Below are 27024 nucleotides of genomic sequence, written 5' to 3' on the forward strand. Positions count from 1 at the left end.
TTTGTGGATGTAAATCCTTTTTTCCACATTTCCTCTTGCCTTTGAAGCATAGAGCAATGTTGGTGTCGCATTAACCATGTGTATGTTTATTCAATAAGGATATTAATCTCCAGGTAGTAGCCATCATTCCCGCAAGCCACCCCCATGCCTCTTCTCTTCATTCAGCTTTAAAATGTGAATGGAGATCGCTATGAAGAAAAACAGTGAGCATGAGTCTTGCCCCTTGTGATGTCATCCAGCCCAGCGTCGAGCCGGTAAACGGCACCATTCCACCTGGCGTCGCGCGCCGAAGGGGCACGACAAAGGGGCACTCCCCTTTGTTCACCCCTTCGTGCAACCCTTGGTGCTACCTTTTTTCGTTTGTTTTTTTTTTCTTTTTAACTTCTATGTTTCTTCCACTTTTGTTTACCTTTCTCTTTTTTCATAGTTGTTATCCCTTGTTAACAATTTTTATTGTTATTAATGTTAAATATATTTGACAAAGGTAACTAATTTCCTGCATTTCCTGTTTTAATGTAAACCGGTATGATTTGTATATTATACAAGAATGTCGGTATATAAAAATTATAAATAAATAAATAAAATAAATTCACATCCTCTAGACTTTATGGATCCACAGTGTTTATCCCACGCCCCTTTGAAATCCTTCACAGTTTTGGTCTTCAACACTTCCTCCGGAAGGGCGTTCCAGGCATCCACCACCCTCTCCGTGAAGAAATACTTCCTGGCATTGGTTCTGAGTCTTCCTCCTGGAGCTTCAACTCATGACCCCTGGTTCTGCTGATTTTTTTCTGACGGAAAAAGGTTTGTCATTGTCTTTGGATCATTAAAAACTTTCAAGTATCTGACAGTCTGTATCATATCACCTCTGCTCCTCCTTTCCTCCAGGGTGTACATATTTAGATTCTTCAATCTCTCCTCATAAGTCATTTGATAAAGACCCTCCACCTTTTTGGTCACCGTTCTCTGGACCGCCTCCATCTTGTCTCTGTCTCTTTGGAGATACGGTCTCCAGAACTGAACACAGTACTCCAGGTGAGGCCTCACCAAGGACCTGTACAAGGGGATAATCACTTCCCTTTTCTTACTTTATATTCCTCTCTATGCAGCCCAGCATTCTTCTGGCTTTAGCTATCACCTTGTCACATTGTTTCGCCGACTTCAGATCATTAGACACTATCACCCCAAGGTCTCTCTCCTGCTCTGTGCACATCAGCCTCTCCCCCCCATCGAATACAGTTCATTTGGATTTCCACTCCCCATATGCATGACTCTGCACTTCTTGGCATTGAATCTCAGCTGCCATATCTTCGACCACTCTTCCAGCTTCTTTAAATCCTGTCTCATTCTCTCCACTCCTTCCGGTGTGTCCACTCTGTTGCAGCTCTTAGTGTCATCCGCAAAAAGACAAACCTTCCCTTCTATCCCATCCGCAATGTTGCTCACAAGGATATTGAACAGGACCGGTCCCAACACCGATCCTTGCGGTACACCGCTTAAAGCCACTCTCTCTTCAGAGAGAGTTCCATTTACCATCACACATTGTCTTCTGTCCGTCAACCAGTTTGCAATCCAGGCCACCACCTCGGCACTCACTCCTAAGCTTCTCATTTTATTCACCAGTCTCCTGTGCGGGACTGTATCAAAAGCTTTGCTGAAATCCAAGTAGATGACATCGAGTGCTCTTCCTTGATCCAATTCCTTGGTTACCCAGTCAAAAAAGTCAATCAGATTTGTCTGACAGGATCTTCCCCTGGTGAATCCATACTGCCTCTGGTCCAGCAATTCTCCCAACTGTAGATAGTTCACTATTCTCTCTTTCAACAGTGACTCCATTACTTTTCCCACCACCGAAGTGAGGCTAACTGGTCTGTAGTTACCATCCTCTTCTCTGTTCCCTCTCTTGTGAAGCGGGACCACCACCGCTCTTCTCCAATCACTCGGCACCACTCCCGTTTCTAGGGATCTATTGAACAGGTCACACAGCGGACCCGCCAGCACATCTCTGAGCTCCCTCAGTATCCTGGGATGAACCTCATCAGGCCCCATGGCTTTGTCCACTTTCAGTTTCCCCAGCTCTTCCCATACATTTTCTACTGTAAATGGAGTTACTTCTACTCCATTCCCCTCCAGTTTCTTGTTAACTAGCGATGGTCCTTCTCCAGGGTCCTGTTTAGTGAACACAGAACTGAAGTATTCATTTAATATTTCAGCCATTTCTTCATCTCTCTCCACACATTGATTCTTTCCACCTTTCTATTTTACTATACCACTTTGAACTTTTCTCTTTTCACTGATGTATCTGAAAAATGTTTTGTCACCTCTCTTTACCTCTTTTGCAATCCTCTCTTCCGCTTGACTTTTTGCTGTCTTGATTACTTTGTTTGTCTCCCTCAGTTCTACAGATATTCTTCTTTGTGCTCCTCCCTTTGGGATCTTTTATATTTCTTGAATGCTGTTCTTTTAGCCTTTATTTTGTCAGCCACCTCCTTTGAGAACCAGATAAGTAAAGAAAAGCAAAAGAAAAATGAAACCTTTCTAACATACAGATTAGTTGCCTTGGTAATTGCTCCTTTTAGATTGGTCCACCTGTTCCACATCTCTCTTGTTCTCCCAGCCTACTAGTTCTTTCCCCAGGTACTTCCCCATTTCATCAAAGTCTATGTTTTTGAACTGCAAAACTTGGGTCTTTTTGCTTCTTTTCCGTATTCTTTTTGTGATATTAAACCATACTGTTTGATGATCACTGGTACTGAGGTGGGCGTCCACCTGGACATCAGAGACATTATCTCCATTAGTGAGCACTAAGTCGAGTATAGCTCCTTCTCTCGTGGGTTCCATTACCATTTGTTTGAACAAAGCTACTTGCAGGGCATCCACTATTTCTCTACTATTGTTAGATTCTCCAGATGAGATTCTCCAGTCTACATCTGGCATATTAAAGTCTCCAACGATAACCACTTCTCCCTTCTTTCCTATCTTTTGGATGTCTTCAACCAGATCTCTGTCCAGCTCTTCCTTTTGGTTTGGAGGCCTGTAAACCACTCCAATAAAAATGGATGCCCCATCTTTTTTTTAGGTCGGCCCATAATGCTTCTTCATTCCCCCATCTTCCTTGCAGCTCAGATGCTTGGATATTGTTTCTGACAAAGAGCCACTTCTTCCCCTTTCCTATCCTCTCTGTCCTTCCTTAACAAGTTATAGCCTGGTATTGCCGTATCCCAGTCATGAGATTCCGTGAACCATGTCTCCGTGACAGCAACAACGTCCAAGTCCGTCTCCACCATTAGGGCTTGCAGATCTGGGGTTTTATTGCCCAAACTACGAGCATTTGTGCTCATAGCTTTCCAGCTTTCCTCGTTTAGGTTACTGCTGTTCCTGGACTCCTTTTGTGACCACTTTAGTTGAGATTTGTTATCCACTTTTCCCTTTGCATTTGTGCAAGGGAAAAGATTAGTGCCTCTGATGACAGAGTCATCCATCACAGTGAGCTTTTTTCTTTGGTTTCTGATCTGGAATTTCTGTATGCATTGGGTTTCTTCTTTTTCAGATAACACTTCAATCTTTTTCTCAAGAACTTCTTCAGTATTTAATACAGAGAAGGCATTTTGTACTTGTTGCACTTGATACAGTGTGTGTCTCCGGATCACAGGTCTAATTCTACCAGAGCCCACTATAAGACTGTTTTTTGAGTTCCTTAATGCCCTGTGTGAGTGGGCTGCACAGCTGTCAATAATGGGTGTCTGTGGGTCACAGGTCTTATCCTACCTGAGCCCACAGTAAATCTCTTTTTCCTTGTTTACAGATAAACAGACTTGGTACTCAGTCAGGTTAGAAGCATTTATTTGGTATGCAAAATAAGACAGAGTACCAGGAAGGGCCTGACAGTCACTTCTGGAGTTCCTTCAGTTTTCTGCTGCTTATACAGTCTTGTTTAAAAGCTACAGGCAGTGCCGAAAAATAAAATAAGAAAACATAAACCCAACACCGCAGGGCGGCGGGCAGGTTTCGTGAGGACTAGCATCCTGCTGTTCTGGGAGAACACCTGTTACAGGTAAGCAACATTTGCTTTCTCACAGGACAAGCAGGATGGTAGTCCTCACATATGGGTGAGTACCGAGCTGAGGATGTCTGAGAAATGCACCAAATGTACCCAGGTGTGCGAGGCACTCGGACTGGGTTAAAATTTGGACGAGGGCATCCTGAACCCCACTGGGCAGGCGGAAGGGTGTTGGTACGTCACATTGCAAAAAGGTTACAAAGGACAGACTGGCCGAAGATGGAATCTTGTCTTCTGGCTTTGTCCAAGCAATAGTGGGCTGCACAGATGTGGAGAGAACTCCAGGTGGCAGCCCTGCAAATGTCAGGAAGCGGCATCGATCATAGGTGTGCTACTGAAGTTGCCATGGCCCTCACAGAGTGTGCTTTAACACGGTCTTGAAATGGAATGCCTGCTTGCTGATAGCAAAAGGATATACAGTCCGCTAACAGGGAGGAGAGAGTCTGCCTACCCACAGGCTGCCCTAATCTGTTAGGATGGAAAGAGATGAACAATTGAGTGCTTTTCCTGTGGGCAGCTGTACGGTCTAGGTAGAATGCTACAGCCCGTTTACAGTCAAGGGTATGCAGAACCTGCTCTCCTGGGTTGGAATGGGGCCTGGGAAAAAAGGTAGGTAGTATGGACTGATTTAAATGAAAATCCGAAACTACCTTGTGTAAGAATTTAGGGTGAGTGCGGAGTACTGCCCAGTCCTGCAGAAACTTAGTGTAAGGCGGATAGGTAACTAGAGCCTGTAATTCACTAACTCTGTGAGCTGAAGTGATTGCCAAAAGGAAAATCACTTTCCATGTGAGATATCTAAGTTCACAGGAGTGAAGAGGCTTGAATGGTGGTTTCATGAGCCGACCCAAAACCAGGTTAAGGTCCCAAGAAGGGGCCGGAGGACGCAGAAGAGGCTTGAGGTGAAGCAAGCCTTTCAGAAAACATGTTACAAGGGGTTGTACTGATATGGATACATCCCCGACACCTTTATGGAAGGCGGCTACCGCACTGACATGCATTCTGATGGAAGAAGTTTTTAGACCTGACTCTGATAAATGCCAGAGATAGTCCAAAAACTTCATGATTGGACAGGTAAAGGGGTCAAGGGACTGAGAAGAGCACCATGACGTGAACCTGTTCCATTTGTAAGAGTAAGCTTTACTCGTGGAAGGCGTCCATGAAGCAATCAAGACATGGGAAACTGGTTCAGAAAGGTTAAGTGGCTGAAGGATTAACCTTTCAACATCCATGTCGTCAGGGACAAGGCGTGAAGATTGGGATGGCGGAGGCACCCGTCGTTTTGAGTAATGAGAAGCGGGTCCTTTCCCAGGGAAATGTGCCTGCGAATGGAGAGATCCTGCAGTATTGGAAACCACACTTGGCATGGCCAGTGAGGTGCTATCAGGATCATGGTTCCCTTGTCCTGACGTAACTTCATGAGTGTCTTCGAGAGAAGAGGAAGTGGAGGGAATGCGTAGAGTAGACCGGTTGCCCATGAGAGGGAGAATGCTTCTCTGGGCTGAGAGTGTTTGCTGCGAATGAGAGAGCAGAAATTCTCTACTTTGCGGTTTTGAGGAGACGCAAAGAGGTCTATCTGAAGATATCCCCATTGTTGGGAAGATGGAGTTCACTACCGAGGGGTTGAGAGACCACTCGTGAGGTTGAAAGATGCGACTCAGCTTGTCTGCCAACATATCGTCCACTCCTGGCAAGTAGGTGGTCCTGAGGTACATCGAATGGGAGAGAGCTTCAGCCCATATCTGTGCAGCTTCCTGACACAGAAAGAAGGAGCCCGTGTCTCCCTGTTTGTTGATGTACCACTTGGCCATCTGGTTGTCCATCTGGATCAGGATAACTTGATTTGAGAGGTGATCCTGAAATGCCCTGAGAGCATATCTGATTGCTCGAAGCTCCAGGAAATTTATTTGGTGTTTTGCTTCCTCTGGAGACCAAGAGCCTTGTGTCTACAGATTGGTCACAAGAGCTCCCCATTCGAGGTTGGAAGCATCGGTGGCGAGAATTAATTGAGGGTCTGGAGCCTGAAAGGGTAAGCCGTGGAGGAGATTGACCTAATTTTTCCACCAGGCTAGAGACTGACGGAGTGAGTCTGTTACGTGGACAAAGGTCGACAGGAGCTGAATGCTTTGAGTCCATTGAGACCGCAGAGTCCACTGCATGACTCTCATGGCCAAACAGGCCATTGGTGTGACCTGAACTGAGGACGCCATGTGTCCCAGTAGGATGAGAAAGTGGCGTGCAGTCGCGGAGTGCTGAGACTGCAGCTGGTGTGCAAGCGACACGAGAGTGAGGGCTTGCTGTCGAGGCACGAAAGCCTTTGCTTGCAAGGTGTCCAAGTCTGCCCCAATGAATGACAAGGTTTGAGATGGGACTAAGTAGGATTTGTCGTGGTTGACGAGAAATCCTAATGAAATTAGAGTGTGTAAGGCTAGATTGAGGGACGACAGAGCAGCTTGCTGAGTGGGAGCACTGATTAACCAGTCATCTGGGTCCTGAGGAAGGCTGCAACTATTACGAGGCATTTTGTGAAGACTCGTGGCGCAGATGCTAGGCCGAATGGAAGCACTCGGTATTGATAGTGCTTGGGGCCTACTAGAAACCTCAGGTATTTGCAATGAGATGGAGTTATCGCAATATGAGTGTATGCGTCCTGGAGGTCGAGAAAGCAGAGCCAGTCTCCTCTTTGTAGAAGAGGAAGAAGCAAGGCTAAGGTTATCATCTTGAACTTCTCTCACTGGAGGTACTTGTTGAGGGCTCGTAGGTCCAGAATAGGACGAACGCCTCCCGATTTTTTGGGGATTAGAAAGTACCGGGAATAGAACCCTAGGCCATGCTGGGAGTAGGGGACGGGTTCTATTGCCTTGGACTGGAGAAGGAGGGAGACCTCTTGATCCAAATGGATGGAGTGATCGGATGTTCTCCACGTCGGTAGAGGTGGGGAGTCCGGTGGCACGGAGAGAAAATTCAGATGGTAACCCTGAGCAATTATCGCCAGGACCCATTGGTCTGAGGTGATTGAGTGCCAGATGTTGTGGAAGTGGCACAATCGACCTCCCACTGGTATGTGAGGCAGTGGAAGCTGGCTGCTGCTCTAGGTGGAAGTAAAAAACCTGAAGCAGGCCCTGGTTGAGGAGCTGCTTGTGGGTTTTGTTTAAGTGTTTGACGAGACTGTGCTTTTTGAAAAGGTCTCATGGCACGGGATCTGGTTGGTGGCGGGTAGGACTTCTTTGGGGGGAAGAATGACTTTTTAGAGTACTTTCTGAAGAGCTGTTTAGAAGAATATTCGGAAGGCATCAGAGAGAGCTGTCTTAGGGTCTCATGATGGTCCTTAAGTTCCGCCACTGTCCGTTGAATCTGTTCGCCAAACAGATTATCTCCTACACAAGGGCAGGTTGGATAACCTGTCTTGTACCTCAGGGCAAAGGTCAGAAGACTTGAGCCAGGCCCACCTTCTCGCCAAAATAGCAGCTGCAGATACCCTAGTAGCAGTATCAAAGATATCATAAGATGATCTGATCTCATGCTTTCCTGCCTCAACCGTGGGACAGACTTACTGAATGTCACTAAAATGGGCATCCAGAGCCTGCACACATGGTGGAATCCTCCTTGGCCTTTCTTGCTCCTTAAAAAGGAATGGGGCTTTGCTTTACTGGACTGCAGAGGTGCATATTTACATGAAAGTGCTAGCGTTTTAAGTTCTTTGCACCTGGCCAGGATCTGACTTCCAGGAGTCTCTGTGGCTTGGACTCTCAAGTCCTTGACTAAATTTTCCAGCTCTTCTCCAAAGAGCAGGCCCTCTTTAAAGGGAAGTTTTCAAAAGAATGCTTTGGATACAGCATCTGCCACCCAATTACGCAGCCAGAACAGCCTCCTGACTGCCACCCCTGATGCTACAGCTCAGGATGCCATTCTAATAATATCATACTTAGTGCTGGCCAGAAAGGCCACACCAGACTCTATCCTGGCTATATCTTAACTCTATGTAGTTGCTGGACCCATTGCATTACTGACTGTGCCACACAGCCTCCGCAGATGGAGGCCTGCAAAGCCGTAGCATTAGTAGAAAAGGCTAGTTTCAGAATAGCCTTAACCTTCCTATCCTGGGGACCTTCAACTGGGATAGTCATTTTGCGAGTAACCACTAACTCCAGGATATCCACTCTGGGAACTCTAAGATTCTTCTTCTCTTCCTAAAATAAAAGAAATCTAACTCATCAGCCTGGTTCGACCCTCGCTCATCCCGAGCAGCATCCTCTCATACCTCCCAACCTGTACCCAGCAATGTGACTAAAGCCAAGAGCACCCAGCCTGGAGCCGCCGCACCTGTCATCTCGGAAACAAGAACCCGCCCCAGGAGAACCACGCTCACTAAAGACAGGACATAGACCGCTCCTCCAGATAAATCCTCCAACACACTTTACCTTCACCTCAAGCGTATAATACGTAAGTGCGTCTCCTTCAAATGACTGTCTCGGGGAAATGACTTTACAGTATCCGCATCTCATAACCTACTCTACCTAATTGCCTACCCACTCTGTACTATTGCATTTCTCTGTTCACTTGCATTCATCTGCTTACCTGCATTCATCTGCTCAATTGCACTCAGCTGTTTCAACTGCATTAATCTGCTCAACCGCATCTCCCTGTTCACTTGCATTTATCTGTTCACTTACATTTATCTGTTCACTTGCATTCAGCTGTTTTCAACTGCATTAATCTGCTCAATCGCATTACTCTGCTCAACCGCATCTCTCTGATCACTTGCAATCATCTGTTTTCAATTGCATTAATCTGTTCAATTGCATTACTGTGCCCGCATCGCACAACCTGTCTCTCTCCCCAATACACATCTACTAGCCCCCCACCCAATAATGCCTCCACCCGCCTACCTGTCCCCCCAATTACCTAGTCAGATACCCCTCAAAGCTATCCCTCCCCCCCTACAGCCAACACAACACTCAAAAAAGGCGTCTGACCCCCATCCCCATATCTCCTAACTCTCAAGCCCTCACCCTCTCCCTCATTTCTCTCCTACTCATTAACGCCCAATCCCTGAAGCAAAAAACCCACCTCCTCCACGATATTTTAACTGACTCCAAACCAGAAATTTTTGCAATAACTGAAACCTGGTTTAAACCCTGTGACACCCCCCTCATTAACCAACTCCCTACTGAAACCTATGACATTTTCTCTATTCCCCGCAAAAAGAAAAGAGGAGGGGGCCTACTCCTCATGGCTAAAAGAGAATTCAAGCTCACCTCACAAACCTGCAATATTCCCAATCAATACGAAGTAGGCCTGTTCAAATCGCAATCTCTACAAATCTGCCTAATCTATACCCCTCCTGGTCTACTAGAAAAAGACCCTCCCCCCTCATCGAATTCCTCACCGTCTCTCTCTCCCCCGACATCCCCACGATAATCCTTGGTGATTTTAATCTCCATGTCGATTCCACACCACAATCCCCACCATGCGAAGCCTTCATCTCATCCTTAGACGCAATGGGCCTCACCCAACTTATTCACTCCCCAACCCACAAAGCTGGTCATACCCTCGACCTTATTTTCACTAACTCACTCATCAACATCATCCACCCCCCCACATGCCTCCCTGTCCCCTGGTCTGACCACTCCATTATCAATACAACCCTCTCTCTACAAACCCCATCCATCTCCTCTCCCCCTCAGCCTAAATCCTTCCAACTTCGTAAAACCTGCCCCCTAGACACCCTAGCAACAGCATGCTCCAACATCCCAAATCACATTGACCTGGAGACAGCAGATAGTGCCATATCCTCCTGGACAGAAACTACCCTAAAAATCGCCAACAACTTATGCCCAATCATTCGAAAAACAATCACACAAACCAAATCATCCAAAAAACCCTGGTACACCCATATGCTCAAAACCCAAAAAATCCAGCTTAGAGCAGCTGAAAGACACTGGCGCAAACACCCCTCTCCTGCCACAAAAACCATCTATTACCAACTCATGCACACATATAGAAACGCCATTCAAACAACCAAAAAAGAATATTATCCTAAGAAAATTCACCACCTCCAATTCAACCCAAAGGCACTATTTACCCTAGTCTCAAATCTCACCAAACCCAACATGTCTACACCCCAAGTCCCCTCCACACAGACCCGATGCAATGAAATTGCCCTCTTCTTTAAGAACAAAATATCCAACATCACTGCCAAGTTCACCCCTAATACCAAGACCTCCCCCAACACCAACAGCATAACCCCCCCCACCCCACATACACCCACCATCCTCACTTCGTTTGAACCCTCCTCAACTCTAGAAATAGAGAACATCTTAAAAAAGATGAGACCTTCCTCCCATCCCTCGGAAACCATCCCAACTAAACTTCTTCTCGCTATTCCTAAAACAATAGCCACCACACTCTCCAAAATCGTGAACTGCTCCCTGGAACATGGCCTGGTCCCTAACTCCCTGAAACAAGCTGTGGTCAAACCCATTCTAAAAAAAACCCTCCCTTGATCCCTCCAATCTATCTAACCTCCGTCCTATCTCCAATCTCCCTTTCCTCTCCAAAGTCATTGAGAAACTAGTAAACTCCCGTCTCTCTGACTACCTAGAACAATCCAATATACTCCTACCAACACAATACGGTTTCCGAAAACACCTCAGTACGGAATCCCTACTCCTCTCCCTTACAGATACAATCATCAAAGGAATGGATGCCGGTAACTCCTACCTCATTGCCATGCTAGATATTTCCGCCGCCTTCGACACCGTAAATCACAACATCCTCATCAACACTCTCATCAGTATAGAAATTTCAGGTACTGCTCTTTCTTGGATAAAGTCCTTCCTCCAAAACCGTACCTACACAGTCCTCACCGACAATTTTAAATCCCCTCCAGTTAATCTCGACTGTGGCGTTCCCCAAGGATCCTCCCTCTCTTCCACCTTATTTAACATTTACATGCTCCCCCTTACAAACCTCCTCTCCAACCTTGGTATCACACACTTCATCTATGCGGATGATGTGCAAATCCTCATCCCTTTCAAAAACTCTGTTCTCACTGCACTCCAAAACTGGAACACCATTCTCGCCTCCATAAACCAGCTCCTCACTGACATGCACCTAGCCCTCAATCCGCAAAAAACTGAACTCCTCCTCGTCTCCTCTAGACATGCAGCCACACCCACTCTCTCCACTCTCCATTCCCCCAACTTTCTCTCTGACACAAGAAACCTGGGTGTTATACTTGATAACCAACTAACCTTCAAACCATATATCAAATCTATCCTTAGCAGCTGCTATTTCAAACTACAAACCCTCAAAAAACTCAAACCCCTTCTCTACTTTTCCGATTTCCGTACGGTACTCCAATCCATAATTTTTTCGAAAATTGACTACTGTAACGCTCTCCTACTTGGACTCCCTTCTACCCACATCAAACCTCTACAACTCCTCCAAAACGCTACTGCTCGCATCCTCACCAATGTCAACAAGAAAGACCACATCACTCCCACCCTCATTGATCTCCACTGGCTTCCCATTCACTCACGAATTATTTACAAGACCCTTACCCTCATCCACAAAAGTATTACTAACGAACACTACAACTGGCTAAACCCACCCTTCCTCCCTCATACCTCCACAAGACCCACCCGTGCTTCCCTCCGTGGAACTCTTATCCCTCCTTCCATAAAATCCACTAGACTCATCTCCACCACCAATAGAGCCCTTTCCCTTGCAGGCCCCTCCCTCTGGAACTCTATGCCTCTTGACCTACGCACCGAAACCTCCACACCTACTTTCAAAAAGAAACTCAAAACTTGGCTTTTCCTCCAAGCATACCCCGATTCTTCATCATCTTCACCAACTAACACACTAGCCCAACCATCATCTCTCTCCAACACCCCCCATTCAGGACCTACACCCAACACCCTCCCCCTCTAAAGATTCATACAATTTTTGTATATAACCAGTGTACATATTTCTACCTCGAATCCCTATTCATATCTTATCCCTATGTATCTGTTTGCACCCTCCCCCTGCCCCCCTTTTGTCTCGACTACCCCCCTCCATCCCTCCCCTAGTTATTTAGTTAATTTTTCTGTTACTGCGTTTATGTTATATACCGTTCTCTGTAAAGGCTATGCCTATATATATTTTGTTGTAAGTTACTTGTAAACCGGCACGATGTGCAAACGGTTGCCGGTATATAAAATTAAATAAATAAAAAATAAATAAATAAATAAATAAATCCCCTTGTGAGATGTCCCACCGCACTAAGACAATACTGCTAAAGGTTGGGTACAATAGAAAAGCCTTCAAGGGCTTCCAGATTGCTTACAGGATCGGGTCCTCTTACATTTGTTCCTCCCTCTTAGGCTCTGAAATTTTGAGAGTAGTGATTATATTGGAAATGAGGGCCTAATGTTTATCTCTAAGGAAGAGCCTGCTAACCACTGATTCTCCTTCCTACTCGGAGAACATTCCCCTTCCTTGGCAGAGCCTAGGGGAATGAATCTACCAGAATCGTTTCCAGATAATGAAGCTTCCAATGACTCTTGTGTAAGAGTCTGAGTGGAGACCCCAATGCTTTCACAGTATGCCCGGGGTGCTTTTGGGGTGATATTTTATAGTCAAAAGTACTAGGAGGCACAGGTAATGGCTCTGAGCCTGGTTTTTGCATAGCATAAAAGGCTTGATGGATCAGAAGGCCAAAGTTCAGAGAGAATGCCCCAGGGACACAATGTTTTAAAAAAACGTAATGCTCCCATGGAAGAAAGGAAAAAGAAGAAAGGAAAAAGGAAAGAGGAAGTGAGTGTGTGTGTGTGTGTCCACGCGCATTTGTGATCGCATGTGGGAGAGAGAAATTGCGCACGGGCGTTTGTGATCGCATGTGGAAAAGAGAAAGTGTGTGCATGCATGTGCGTTTGTGATCGCATGTGGAAGAGAGAAAGTGTGTGTGCGTGTGTGAGGCTTTGTTTGTGAGAAAGCACAGTTGCTTACCTGTAACAGGTGTTCTCCTAGGACAGCAGGATGTTAGTTCTCACATGTGGGCAACATCATCGAATGGAGCCTGGCACGGAAAACTTTTGTCAAAGTTTCTAGAAGCTTTCACCAGCACACTGAGCATGCCCAGCCTGCTGCTATCTGCGCATCCACACGAGGTCCCCCTTCAGTCTCATAACATAGATGAAAATATGAGCAAAAAAAAATAAAACAGCAAACTGGAGGGAGAACCCAACCCCCATGGGGAAGGCGGGTGGGATTCCTGAGGACTAACATCCTGCTGTCCTAGAACACCTGTTACAGATAAGCAACTGTTCTTTCTCCTAGGACAAGCAAGATGGTAGTCCTCACATGTGGGCGAGTACCAAGCTCCAGACTGTCCTCAATAACATAAGAGACCAGAGATCAAACAAGGTGCTAACAGGCCCAAGTCAACTGCGATGCTGTGGGTCGGCTGAGGACTGTCTGGTTCCCACAGAAGCACAGACAGGAAGAGTTGGGTTCAGGTGTGGAACAGGTTGCGCAGGACGGATTGACTGAAGGTACTGTCCAGGCGCCCATCCTGGTCCAAGCAGTAATGAGCTGCAAACGTGTGAAGGAAACTCTAGGTTGCAGCTCAGCAAATTTCAACGACGGGAACTGAACGCAAATGAGCCACCGATATCGCCATAGCCCGCACAGAGTGAGCCTTTATTCTGCCAGTTAGCAGGAGGCCTGCCTGCGCATAGGAAAAGGCAATGCAATCCACCAGCCAGTTCAACAAGGTCTGTTTACTCAATCCCATGCAGTTGGAATCAAAGGACACAAAGAGCTGGGTGGACTGCCTGTGGCTGGCTGTATGATCCAGGTAGAAAGCCAAGGCCCTTTTGCAGTCCGATGTACAAAGAGCCCATTCCCCCGAGTGAGACTGAGGCCTCAGAAAAAAGGTGAGTAAAACGATAGACTGAGGTAGAAATCAGTCACTACCGTGGACAGAAACTTAGGATGCGTACACAAGACAACATGATCGTGGAAGAACATCGTGTATGGCAGGTATATAAGCAGAGCCTGAAGCTCACTGACCCTGCGAGCCAAAGTAATTGCCACCAGAAAGATGACCTTCTGGGTGAGGAACTTCAGAGCGCAGGACTACAGTGGCTCAAAGGGAAAGGGCATGAGTCATGCCAGGACAACATTGAGATCCCAGGATGCGACAAGAGGCCGAAGGGGAGCTTCAGCTGGAGGAGACCCCGCATGAAATGGCCTACTAAAGGCTGCACTGAGAAGGGTGTGCCAGTGACACCTCAATGGTATGCGCTGACAGTCCTGAGGTGGACCCTGACTGAGCTGATTTGAAGCCCAGACTCGGAAAGGTGCCACAGGTAGTCCAACAGTCTAGGGAAGGGGCACAAGAAAGGGTTCAAGTCATGCCTCTTACACCAGATGGGAAACCTTTTCCACGTCAAACTGTAGGACTTCCTGGCGGAAGGCTTCCAAGACGCTACCAGTACCTGGGAGACAGAGTCTGAGAGCGACAGGGGCTGAAGGACTACGGGATCAACATCCATGCCATCAGCTCCCAACGCCCGGAGGTTCGGATGGCATCCTGATTCTGAGAGATGAGGTCATACACCATCCCCAGCCGGACAGGTGGCCATGCCAACAAGTCCTGCAAAATCGGAAACCAGACCTGTCGGGGCCAAAAGGGTGCCACAAGTGTCATGGTCCCTCTGTCCTGTTGAAGCTTCAGTAACATCTTCAAAAGGAGTGGTAGAGGAGGGTTGGCATACAGCAGACCCTTCCCCCAGTGAAGGAAGAAGGCATCACAGGCTGGAAGCCCACCCCCCAACCACAGGGAGCAGAGCTTGCTCACTTTGCAGTTGAGGGGCGAGATGAACAGATCCACGTCCGGTGTGCCCCACCGGTGGAACAGTTTGGCAGCTATCTTCAGATTGAAGGACCACTCGTGAGTCTAGAAGGAGTGGCTTCGGCAGTCCGCCAGCTCATTCAGGTGCCCCAGCAGGTATACGGCTCGCAGGGACATCCCTTGGGACAGGGACCAGGTCCACACTTGCACTGCCTCCCAACAGAGCATGAATGAACCCGTGCCACCCTGCTTGTTGATATACCACATGGCTACTTGACTATCTGATCGAATCAGGACTTCCCTGCAGGTCAATTGGTCTCTGAATGCCCATAAGGCGTAACGGATGGCCCGAAGTTCCAGGAAGTTTATCTGATATTGGGCTTTGGAGTCGGTCCAGAAACCCTGAGTGTGGATGCCATTCACATGGGTCCCCCAGCCCCGAGGAGAGGCATCGGTGGTGAGGACCAGCCCCCCTTTCCAAATTGGAGATCCCACCAGGATAGAGACACTCACAGAGGGTCTGTGACTGCAATGCGAGCCTCAAGGTCCTGGAAGGCCTGTCGCCATTGGGACCATAGGGTCCACTGAGCCCTCCACATGCTCAGGTGGGTGAGAGGGGTCACATGGACGGAAGCCGCCATGTGGCCTAGCAGGCAAAGCAGAAAGCGGGAGGATGCCTGCCAGCTGTTCCATACAAGGGCAGCCAGTGAGGTGAGGGTAAGAGCTTGATCCCTGGGCAGAAACACTCTTGCTTGCGCCGTATCCAATCTGGCCCCTATGAAGTCCAGCTGGGGAGATGGACAGAGATGAGACTTGGGGTAGTTGATAACAAATCCTAAAGTATGTAGTGTCTGCACCATTAAGGCCAGAGCACTCAAGGCCCCTGCGCGGGAATCGCTCGACCAATCAGTCATCTAAGTACGGGAAGACACGTACTGACCGACACCTGAGATAGGCGGCCATCACTGCTAGGCATTTGGTGAATACACAGGGGGCTGAGGCTAGCTCAAAGGGCAGCACCCTGTACTGATAGTGGGCCTTCCCCACCACAAAGTGGAGGTACTTCCGGTGGCCGGGAAGATGTCTATGTGAGCGTAAGCCTCTTTGAGATCGAGGGAGCAAAGCCAGTCTCCTCTTCTGAGGAGTGGGATCAGCATGCCCAGAGAGACCATCTTGAACTTTTCTCTTGCGAGAAACTTGTTCAAATGCCCTGAAGTCGAGGATGGGGCGCAAGCCACCATTCCTCTTTGGAATGAGGAAATACCTTGAATAAAACCCTCAGCCTTGTTGATGGCGAGGGACAGGTTCTACTGATCCCACAAGGAGGGCGGATAGTTCAGTCTAAAGTATGACCAGTTGGGCAGACAAACCCCACGATGGACATGGGTCTCTGGGAGCTGGCTGAAGTTTAGATGGTACCCCTGACAGAGGACAGAAAGGACCCAGCAGTCCAATGTGATCTCTTCCCAGCAATAGGCGAAGCCCAGGAGCCTGCCTCCAACTGGGGGATCCTATGTCAGGGATACGGTTAACTGACTTCCGCTCCTTCACTGCCAGTCAAAAGCCCATTGCCAGGGCTTGCTAGGGCGCTGGCTGGGGACTAGGCGCTCGCTATTGGTGAGGGCGGCCCCTGGAGCTGGTACTACCCTCCAGCCCTGGAGGCTGGAGGGTAGTATTTCATCTGCCTGTAAAAGGGCTTCCGGGATCCTGCACTAGAGGACTTCCTGATTGAGGATGGGGCATCAGAAGTGCTAGCGGACAGCTGTTGAAGGGTGTCGTGATGGTCCTTCAATTGCGCTACCTCATCCCGGACTTTATCCCCGAAGAGATTTTCACCTGTGCAGGGGATATTAGCTAGCCTGTCTTAGACCTCCGGCCAAGACAGAGGCTCTCAGCCATGCCATTCTCCTGGCATCAATGCCCACCGCAACTATGCGGGCCGCTGTCTCAAAAACATCATAGGTGACCGCACCTCATGCTTTCCAGCCTAGAGACCCAGCAGGACAATGGCCGAGAAAGCCTCCTGCTGTTGCTGGGGCAGGCCCTCTGTGAAGTCCTAGGCCTGTTTCCAGAGAATGAAGTTATACTGGGTCATGTATACTGATAGGCGGCAATGCGGGCCACAAGCATGGCACCTTGGAAGACTTTCCTGCCCAGGGCGTTCAAGCTCCCTATGTTCTCATTCTGGGGAGAGCGGAGGCAAGGGTGCAGGAGCGCTGGGCCTTTTTTGGGACGGACTCCACAACCACTAACTCGTGGGGGAGGTGCCACTTTTCAAATCACATGGCCTGCTGCACCATGTAGGTAGCATCAGCCTTTCTATTGTCAAGGAAGATACAAATGGAGTGTTACCACATCCAGAGAAGGTAGTCCTTAAAGATGTGAATAGGAACAGCCACGATCTTCTTAGGAGCATCGACAAATAGGAGCACTTCCAGCATCTTGTGTCGCGCATCCTCCTCTGTAAGCAGCTGAAAGGGAATGGCTTCAGCCACGGCACTCTCAAACCCCGCGAAGGACAAGTCCTCAGGGGGGTGACCGGTGCCGCTCCTCCAGTGGGGAGGGCTTCGAGAGGGGGTCGTCCAAATAAACAGAGGATGACTCCAGGGAGTCATCACCCCAGGGGTCGTAAGGCCTTTCCTCCTCACTGGGACCAGTGTGCCATGGGCAAGGTCTGTCAGGGGTATCGGTTCTGGACTCAGATGGCTTCGGAGGTCTCGAGGGCATCGTGGGAATAGACATGTACCCTGGCATCGAGGGGTCCGGAAGCCGCAGGAGGCCAGAAGGACCCGGCAAGGGCTCAGGGAACTGTGGCCTAGGGAACATGGTACCAGCCGCATCCTCCTTGGAGGACCCCGAGAACCGGGATTGCTTCGGTGCAGGGCATTGGTGGCTGCTGCGGGTCCCTTGGGCACCGGCTGCATCATAAGGGCACCCAGGAGGCAGTCCAGATGCTCCAGCAGGGGTCCTAGCATCAATGGTGGAGGCTCGGGCACCGCATTGGGGGCCAGTGTCACCAGCAGCTCAATGCTTTGGAGAACTTTAAGCACCATCGATTGCATTCTGCAGTCCAACTCCTCTTGAAAGTCTGGAGTGGCCAGGACTAAGGGAGGTGGAACGAGGTGTCACCAGCTCTTCCTCGGGTCTCCAAGGCGGCACAGTGCCCAGCACTGGTGTCGATGAGGAACGCCCAAGACTACCAGGGGCATTGGAGGATGGGGCTGCATCGATGGCGACCGTTGGTGATGTTTGTGGGATCTCCCTCTGTGCTTGGCCCAGTCTTTCCCAGGCGCAGAGGAAGCAGAAGATCCTCATATCCGGGAGAGCAGGGAAATAACCGAGGATCTAACACTATTCCCGCGATCCCTGGAGGTACTGGCGAGAGGAACAGCAAGGGGAAGTGTGTCAAGGGGCTCCCCGTGACTTCTCGGCATTGATGGAGCCGACGCAGGAGTAGAAGAGCAGATTTTGGGGCCCTGAAAGGTTTCTCCATCTTATCGAGACACACCTGATGGCCTTTGGGGGTCATCTGGTCACACAGATGTCATGTGAGGCCCCCAGGCAGAGGATGCAAACCTCAAGCGGATCCGTGATGGACATGGACCGCAGGCACTGGGGGCACCGACAAAAACTGGTTGACGCCATGAAAAAAACACCTGGCATGCAGTCTATGACCGGCGGTCATCGTGAGGCGAGAAGTCAGGAATCAACCTCAAGGTTGGAAAAAGGGTACAAAAACAACCTACCACATGGAGGAGGCACCGACCGCGAAGGGGATCCAACTAGGAAATTGGGAACAACCCGAAAATTATCGAGAAAAAACAAGAAAATTGGGAGCTCCATAATCCGTGAGGCAACTTCATCGCAGAAAAGAAGAGGCTGAAGGGGGACCTCGTTTGGACGCATGGATAGCAGCAGGCTGGGCATGCTCAGTGTACAGGTCAAAGCTTCTAGAAACTTTGACCAACGTTTTCCGTGCCGAGCTCCATCCGATGTCACACACGTGACGACTACCATCCTGCTTGTCCTAGGAGAAAAAGTGAGCATATGTGCGACTGCAGGAGAGAGCGCATGTGTGTGTGTGATGTTGCAGGAGAGAGCGAGAGAATGCACGTGCGCGTGTGCGATATTGCAGGAGAGAGCGAGAGAATGCGCGCGCGTGTGCGATATTGCAGGAGAGAGCGAGAGAATGCGCGCGTGTGTGTGTGTAATTGCAGGAGAGAGTGCATGTGTGGTAATTGCAGGAGAGAGCGAGAGAGTGCATGTGTGAGTGTAATTGCAGGAGAGAGCGAGAGAGTGCGTGTGTGTGTGTAATTGCAGGAGAGGGGGAGCAAGCATGTGGGCGTGTGTGTGTGTAATTGCAGGAGAGGGGGGAGCAAGCATGTGGGCGTGTGTGTGTGTAATTGCAGGAGAGGGGGGAGCAAGCATGTGGGCGTGTGTGTGTGTAATTGCAGGAGAGGGGGGAGCAAGCATGTGGGCGTGTGTGTGTGTAATTGCAGGAGAGGGGGGAGCAAGCATGTGGGCGTGTGTGTCAGGTGGGGAAATTGTCTTCTGTCTCTGGCATCTGGGAGGGGAAATCCCACGTGCAAGGACTGCTCTAGCAAGAAGAGCAAGTTTGCTTACCGTAAACTGTGTTTTCCGTAGATAGCAGATGAATTAGCCATGCTGTCTGGGTACGTCTTCCGTGCCACTAGGTGGCGGAGCTCTCTCTCTATGTCTAGTAAAATCTTTCAGCTAGGAGCTCCCTCCTGCATGTTGCCAGTATTGCCTCAGGTTCTTCAGTCAGTATCAAAGCAAGTAAGTTAGCTTAGAACTGTCCAGGGAGGCAGCCGGGCCAGCATGACTAATTGATCTGCTATCTACGTAAAACACCGTTTACGGTAAGCAAACTTGCTCTTTTCACGTAGATAAGAATCTGAATTGGCCATGCTGTCTGGGAGTCCCCAGCTGATGTATTGAGCAGTTGTGTTATGTCCAGAGTGCTTGATTTGCTCAATACTAGAGGTAATGGCGGACAGTTCCTATGAAGGCTTCGTTTTAGTGGAATTTGTGCTCTTCTGAAGGATAGTCCATCCCATTAATGAGTCATCCACTGCTTGTTTATTCAAACAATAGGGGGATGTGAAAGTGTGTAACAAGGACCATGTCGCAGGTTTACAGATATCTATGATTGGTACTTCATGGAGGTTGGCTATTGAAGTTGCTATTGCGCGTACCTGATGTGCTTTTGGTGTTGCAGGTAACGTCTGTGATATTTGAGTATAGCAAAACTGGATGCATTTGGATATCCATGTGGATAAAGTTCTCTGTTACTGGCTGTCCTTGTGAATTTGGATTGAATGAAATGAATAGTTGGGATGGCCTAGTGGGAGAATCTGTGCGCTGTTTGTAGTAAGCCAGTGCACGTTTACACTCTAGAGTATGTAATTTCCTATCATTATCATTGTGATGAGGTTTTAGATGAAATGTAGGTAAGGTGATAGTCTGATTAATATGGAAACTGGAGATCACCTTTGGAAGAAATTTCGGGTGTGTCCATAAGGTCACTTTGTCATGGTGAAATTGAAGATAAGGAGGGTAATGAATCAGGTTTGTAGTTCACTTATCCGTCTCGCTGAAGTTAATGCCACCAAAAAGAGTACCTTCCATGAGAAGTAACGAAGGGACAAGTTTCTAAAGGTTCGAACGGTGGAAGCATGAGCTGTTCGAGAACTGTGTTAATATCCCAAGGCACCGGTGGTTTCTGTAAAGGTGGACGTAGGCGCAATACTCCTTTCATGAATATCGAAACTAAAGAATGACATGAAATAGGCTCTCCATTAAGAGGGATGTGGTAAGCTGCGATAGCGCTTAAATGTACCCGTAAAGAGGAAGTGGCAAGTCCATCACTGTATAGCAGATGAAGGTACGAAAGAAGTTGTTCTGGTGAGCAAGTTAATGGGTCTGTTCCTGTGGATAAACACCAGGAGTTATAGCAAGTCCATTTTCTTTGGTAATTGAGCCTTGTGGAAAGTTTCCTTGAGGATAGTAATATGTCCTGGAGAGCAGGAGAGAAATTCAAAAGTTAGTATGCAAGCTTCTTAATCTCCATGCCATGAGGTGTAGGGAAGAGTGAAGGGGATATAGCAGTGATCCGTTGTCCTGTGTAAGAAGGCGATCGCTGTCCCCCAGAGGCATTAGATTGCAAATTGATAGGCGTAGGAGGTAGCTGTACCATGGATGCCTTGGCCATGCAGGTGCTATGAGTATTAGATCCGCTTGGTCTTCTATACACCTCTGAATCGTTTGAGCGATGAGAGGTATTGGAGGCAAGGCGTACAATAGATTGTGTGACCAACTGATTAAAAAGGCATCCGGAGCAAGTCTGTGTAGATTCGGGTAAATGGAGCAAAAAGGTCTTTAGTTTTGTGTTGTCTTCTGTTGCAAAGAGGTCTATGGATGGGAGACCCCAAATCGAGAATATGTGACTGGTCACTTCTGGGTTTAGCTCCCATTCGTGTGGGTGAAAAATCCTACCGAGTCTGTCTGCTCTTGAATTGTGAATGCCTGGCAGATAAGTCGCCTGTAGGGAGATGAGCTTGCAGTGGGCCTATTTCAGAATCTGAACCGTTTCCTTGCAGAGGTTCCATGAACCGGACCCTCCTTCTTTGTTGACGTAAAACATTGTAACTTGATTGTCCGTGTGAATCATTACAATTCTTTCCCGAAGGAAGTTTTCAAAGGCTCGAAGGGCGTAATGTATCGCTCGCAGTTCCAAGAGGTTTATGTGCAGTGTCCGTTCGTATGAAGTCCACTGACCTTGTGTCTATAAGTGGTTCAAGTGTGCTCCCCATCCTGTGGGGGATGCATCTGTGGTTAGTATGATCTGATGTCGTAATGGGCGTAAGGGGGAGCTTGCTTGCAGTTTCTGGAAGTATCCACCACTCCAGATCCTGTTTCATGCTGTTGATTAATGAGATGTTGGGGGGGGGGGGGGGGGTCGACAATGTTTGGAGAAATTGGTCCCACTGCTGCTTCAACCCCCATTGGAGACGGCGCATATGGAGGCGTGTATTTAGAACCACATAAATGGATGCAGCCATATGTCCAAGAACAGGGAAGACCTGGCGCGCTAGCACTGTCGTAGTGCGATGAAGAGTTGTAGCTAGTGTTGCGAGAGTTAACGCTCTCGGATGCGGCAGGAATGCCTTGTCTTGGACTGTGCCTATGAGGGCTCCTATGAACTGTAAAGTCTGAGTGGGTTCCAGATTTGATTTTTCGTAGTTGATGAGAAGACCTAGATTGTCTAGGCATGAAATCGTTCGAAAAAGATAGTAGCAGGCAATCAAGCACTATTATGAGACAATCAGCCAATCGTCTAGATAACGGAATATCTGCACCCCCTGTAGTCGAAGGTGTGCCACCACCACTGCTAGGCACTTGGTGAACACTCTTGGGGCAGAGGAAAGGCCAAATGGAAGGACTTTGTATTGAAAGTGTTGATTTTCCATCTGGAAACACAGGTAACATCTGGAATTGGGATGCAATGGTATGTGGGCATATGCATCCTTCAGGTCCAGTGAACACATCCAATCTTTGGGTTGAAGAAAAGGGAGAATGGATTTGAGAGAAGTCATTTTGAATTTCTCTGTCTGAAGATATTTGTTGAATGAGCGGAGGTCTAAGATTGGCCGTAGTCCTCCTGATTTCTTGGGAATTAGGAAATATTGGGAGTAAAACCCTAGATGTTTCTCTAGGTAAGGTATCTTCTGAATACAATTGTTCTGTAAGAGAAGTTGTATTTCTTGCAGAAGATGAGATTTGTGAGATATGAAAGCTTTTTGATGGATTTGATGTGGAAGGGTAGGACGGGAGGAAAAATGGAGAGAATATCCGTGTTGTATTATGGATAGTACCCATTGATCCGATGTTATCTTGCTCCAGGCTGGAAGAAAATTGGATAATCTCCCCCCTACTGGTGGTGGTGGTGGTAGAACAATCTTTAAAAACCTGATGTGGGTTTTGCTGGCTGAGGATCAGTTGGCTGTCTAGGTTGACGGGAGTTTCTTGCACACTGACGAGGTGCTGGTGGTGATACAGTTGTTGCCTTGGTGGATAAAATGTTTGAGGTTTATAATATGGTTTATAAGATTTGAAGGATGGTTTCCTGTAAGTAGCAGGAGTAGTGTATTAACGTCGTGTTGTGGTGGAATGTTGAGGTGCTGTTAAAGAAAGACCGCAGTTTTTTGTTCCTTAAGTTTTGAAACAGTAGCTGTAAATTGGTCCCCAAACAAATTATCCGGGTGACAAGGTAAATTTGCGAGCTTGTCGTGGACATCATCACGAATAGCACTAGAGCGTAACCACGCAAGACGTCATGCCGCTAAGGCATTTGCTGATGATTTAGCCAATATATCGAAGCCCTCGTGCACCGATCTTAAAAGGTGTCTTAACCCTTCTTCCACGTTATAATATGGAATATGTAATGTGTCATCCGGAGATCCTTGTTGTAGGTGTGGTTTTAATGCCTGTAAGCTCTCAAATAAATATTGGGCTATATAAAACTGATGATTTTGTATCCCGGCATTGAGCATTGCAGATTGGAAGGACCTCTTAGCAAATTCATCTAGGGACTTATTTTCCTTAGCTGGAGGAGTGTTAGAATGCATTTTTGCCTTACGAGCTTTCTGCATCGCAGATTCAACCACGACTGATTGGTGTGGAAGTTGGACTACAGTATGAAAGGCAGAATCTTTTATCCGGTATTTAATGTCTACCTTCCGAGATGTTGGAGGGGTGGATAAGGGAGTGTCCCATGCTTTTTCCATTAAGGTTGTTAAAACCTGGTGTTGCAGCAAAGCCACCGGCTCATTGGGAACATCACATATTTTCAGGATGCCCAACATTTCTTGTCGGGGGTCCGGGATCCTCTTGGTTTCAACGTTCAATATCTGACCAACTTTCTCAATAAATTGAGAATATGAGAGGTCCTCTGGAGGGGAAGAAGGTTATGGAGGTAAGTCTGGTGGATCAGAGGGGTAACCCGTTGAGGAGTTTGAGGTAGTATCTGAATCCGAAATGTCCTCTGTTATTGGTAACTGTGAAGGTGGGAGGTTTTTTGGCGCCATACTAGGTAATGCTGGATCTTCCGGAACAGATAATGGTTGTTGTGGAAGACTGTGGGTGGTACTGTTGATGTTGCTACCGACTGTAAAAACTGATTAAGAATGGTAGTGATTTGAGACATTACTTGGGTCGCTAATGCCGACATAGATGGCTGTGGAGATGGTGCAGGCATTAATGGTGGTTGTGAAGGCAAAACATTTCCTGGACTCTGTGTACCAATGGATGATACAGAAGCAGAAGACGATGATCCAGGTGATAGAGATGTGTTCTAGAGGTGTATTGGTGATAACTCGCCCTCGGATTCTACCGGCAAGGGTATTGAAACTTGTTTCTTCCTTTATGACCAGAATGGTGATTCTTTGGTAATTTAGGAGTCGGCTGCATCGGGGGAACCCCCGGTGCGTCGATAGGAGTGGGTTGCGTCGCTCAAAGTAAATTGCGTCTCAATGTCCTGTCGATGTCGATGGTGCGTCGGGTCGATGGTTCTCCGATGCAGTATGTGGTTTGCGTCGATGTGTCAGCGCGTCAATAATCCAATATGGCATCAGTTCTTCTATCTCCAGAGCGTCGATGTAGTCGAATGCGTCAGTGAAGCATGCGACCACGATGCCACCGACGCATCCCCCGCACCTTGAGCTAATTCTCGGCTAGCGGTCAAAGGACAGTGTCCTGACCTGGGGGGGGTCAATTGAAGAAACTCTCCTCGATGACGGGTCCTTCTGCCTTCGCTTAGGACCTGGAGAGGAGCGAACAGAGGCCTCAGAAGTGGCATAAGAGCCTGAAGCTCTGGACTGTAAGTCTTGGATCTTTGCAGCTCGCTGTCTTTGAGCCTGTGGGGACATGTGTCCGCAGTCCACACAGTTCTTTTGATCATGTTGAGGTCCGAGACACAGGTAACAAGATGAGTGGCCATCTGAGGCCAACATAATTTTGCCACGCGAGCAAAATTTAAAACCTGGACGAGGCATAGCTCAGCAGATCTCAGAGATGTTAAAACTGTTGCTTTTTCTGATCTTTTCTTTTAACTTTTGTCAAACTTTTTCCTCACAATTTCAGTTTCTCTCAGGAGAGAGGAGCTCCGCAAGGCTAACAGTGGTGCGGAAAAAAAACTGACTGAGGAGCCTGAAGCAATACTGGCAACATGCAGGAAGGAGCTCCTAGCTGAAAGATTTTACTAGACTTACAGAGAGCTCTGCCGTCTAGTGGCACGGAAGACGTACCCAGACAGCATGGCTAATTCAGATGCTTATCTAGGTGAAAAGATAAGGAAGTTATGTTTCTGCTAAAACCAGACCCTGAAGTTGAAAGTCTGGAAAAATAAAGTATTTTTTTATTATTTAATCCTAATGACTCCAGCTGTCTTCTTGTATACTCACCCTTACTCTCTGATCATGCCCACCACAGCCTTGGTGATATAGTACAACAATCTCATACAAGGTCCTACTCATATTCCTGATTTTAATTACAGGAATTTTTCTGAGGTAGCATCATATCTATCAGGGCTTATTTTCAACTATAGCCTCCTTCTATATATCTCAACCACATTTAAAATAAAATTAACTTTAAGTGAATTTACAAACAGTGAAAATCTTATTGATATATTTTATGGTAATGGTGGGCACCAAGAAGGAAAAAAAATCAAATATACCAGTGGGATCTTGAATATTTGGGCTAAATTCTCACTCTGCTGTGTCTATCACCATCTACCTACACACTGCTAGTCCAAAACTGTGCATTTAGAACCGGTTGTATGAAGTTATGCCATATCAGCACATCTGATGTGAGGTGCAAGGCCTTGTGCTTTCAATCACTTGAGAAATGCAAATTATCTTTTTTAGAATGGGCACCATGGAGGCCTTATTATGATTATAAAACAATTTTATTAAAAAAAAATTATACAACCAAAGTACAGACTCCTCCTATCATTTTATATAATAAACTATAGCACATTACTTACTAATCAGCTCATGCTGTTTTATTTGCCGGTAGCGCTGTACTTTTCTGCTCATTTGCCTTTCTTAGCTTTGATCTTCCTCTGGTAGAATTCCAGCTCTTTGCCCTCCAAGATATAGCAACCAAGAGCACACAACAAAACCTCCCACTGTTCTCCTAGTGGGAATACCCACCAACCCCATAGATAAACCCCGCTAAGCGCACCTGGATGACCTTAACAAACTGCATACAGGTGTACACCTCCTTTACAGATAAATGCAGGGCTAGTCAGACATAACATCCTCTACATAAAAGTGCACAGTGCGACCCGAACACATTAATTCTCCTCCATGGGCTCCGGGCACTTCTTTTTGTTTTGTATTCAGCACCAGACAGGTCCGGGCAGCATTACTCGCACCCAGCCACACCCACCGCCTGTGACAGCTCCCAAAATCTGCACGAGGGGCTGGCATAGAGCTCCGGGAGAGCTCCACACAGAGCTGGCGGCCAAATGACGGTTGAGGTGAAAAAGTGAGCGCGAGGCCAGATGGCGGGACGTGGATGCTGTTGCCGGGGCAGCGGAAGGACATAGGGGGCGGGGAGCTCCCACCTTCGTCCGCAGCCGCCGGGCCCAGGCACTTCCCGTCCAGGGGGGAGAGGAAGAAAGCGGACGTTTCTCGTAGGCAGGTTATCGCCTTCTTGGGCTCTACTTACCGGAGGGTGGGGCCGACGCACGCGGTCTCGGTGCTCTCGATCTCCTGCAGAATCCGCTCGTGCTCGGGGACGCTTTCTACACTCTCGTTTTCCGCCATCTTGCCAGCACGGGACGAGCGGGCGGCGACAGCGGCTGAGAGGCGCTGGTGGTGGGTGCAGTACCTGAGCTGGTCAGCAGAGGAGCGTCCGCGCGTTACACGGACCCGTGGCTGCACTTGTGCGCAGGTATGAGCACGGGACGCCTCCCAGTCTTGCGAGCGGTTAGGGAATCACCATATGTTGGAAGAGAGCGGGCTATAACTGCTGTCCCAGCCTCTTACAGCTTCCATCCCAATGCACTGTGGTGTTTGTAGTCGTGTCTCATTTG

The 27024-nt window shown here is 48.0% G+C and overlaps 1 protein-coding gene across 8 annotated transcripts in view; it reads right to left on the bottom strand.

Annotated features, from left to right (window-relative positions):
- Positions 1-27024, bottom strand: part of EXOC6 (exocyst complex component 6) — a 734347-nt gene that overhangs the window by 669951 nt on the left and 37372 nt on the right. For 2 of the 8 annotated variants that reach the window (XM_029609909.1, XM_029609907.1), the window contains exon 1: positions 26658-26779. The exons of 5 other annotated variants lie outside the window; for them this stretch is intronic. In XM_029609909.1, coding sequence (XP_029465769.1) covers positions 26658-26755 — 98 coding nt within the window. In that variant the 5' untranslated portion in view covers positions 26756-26779. Of the gene's footprint in view, positions 1-25968; positions 26307-26657; positions 26780-27024 lie in introns of those variants that run through there. One more of the 8 variants, XM_029609913.1, reaches the window with a different exon arrangement.

The sequence above is a fragment of the Rhinatrema bivittatum genome, chromosome 7 (assembly GCF_901001135.1).
Source record: "Rhinatrema bivittatum chromosome 7, aRhiBiv1.1, whole genome shotgun sequence".
NCBI lineage: Eukaryota > Metazoa > Chordata > Amphibia > Gymnophiona > Rhinatrematidae > Rhinatrema > Rhinatrema bivittatum.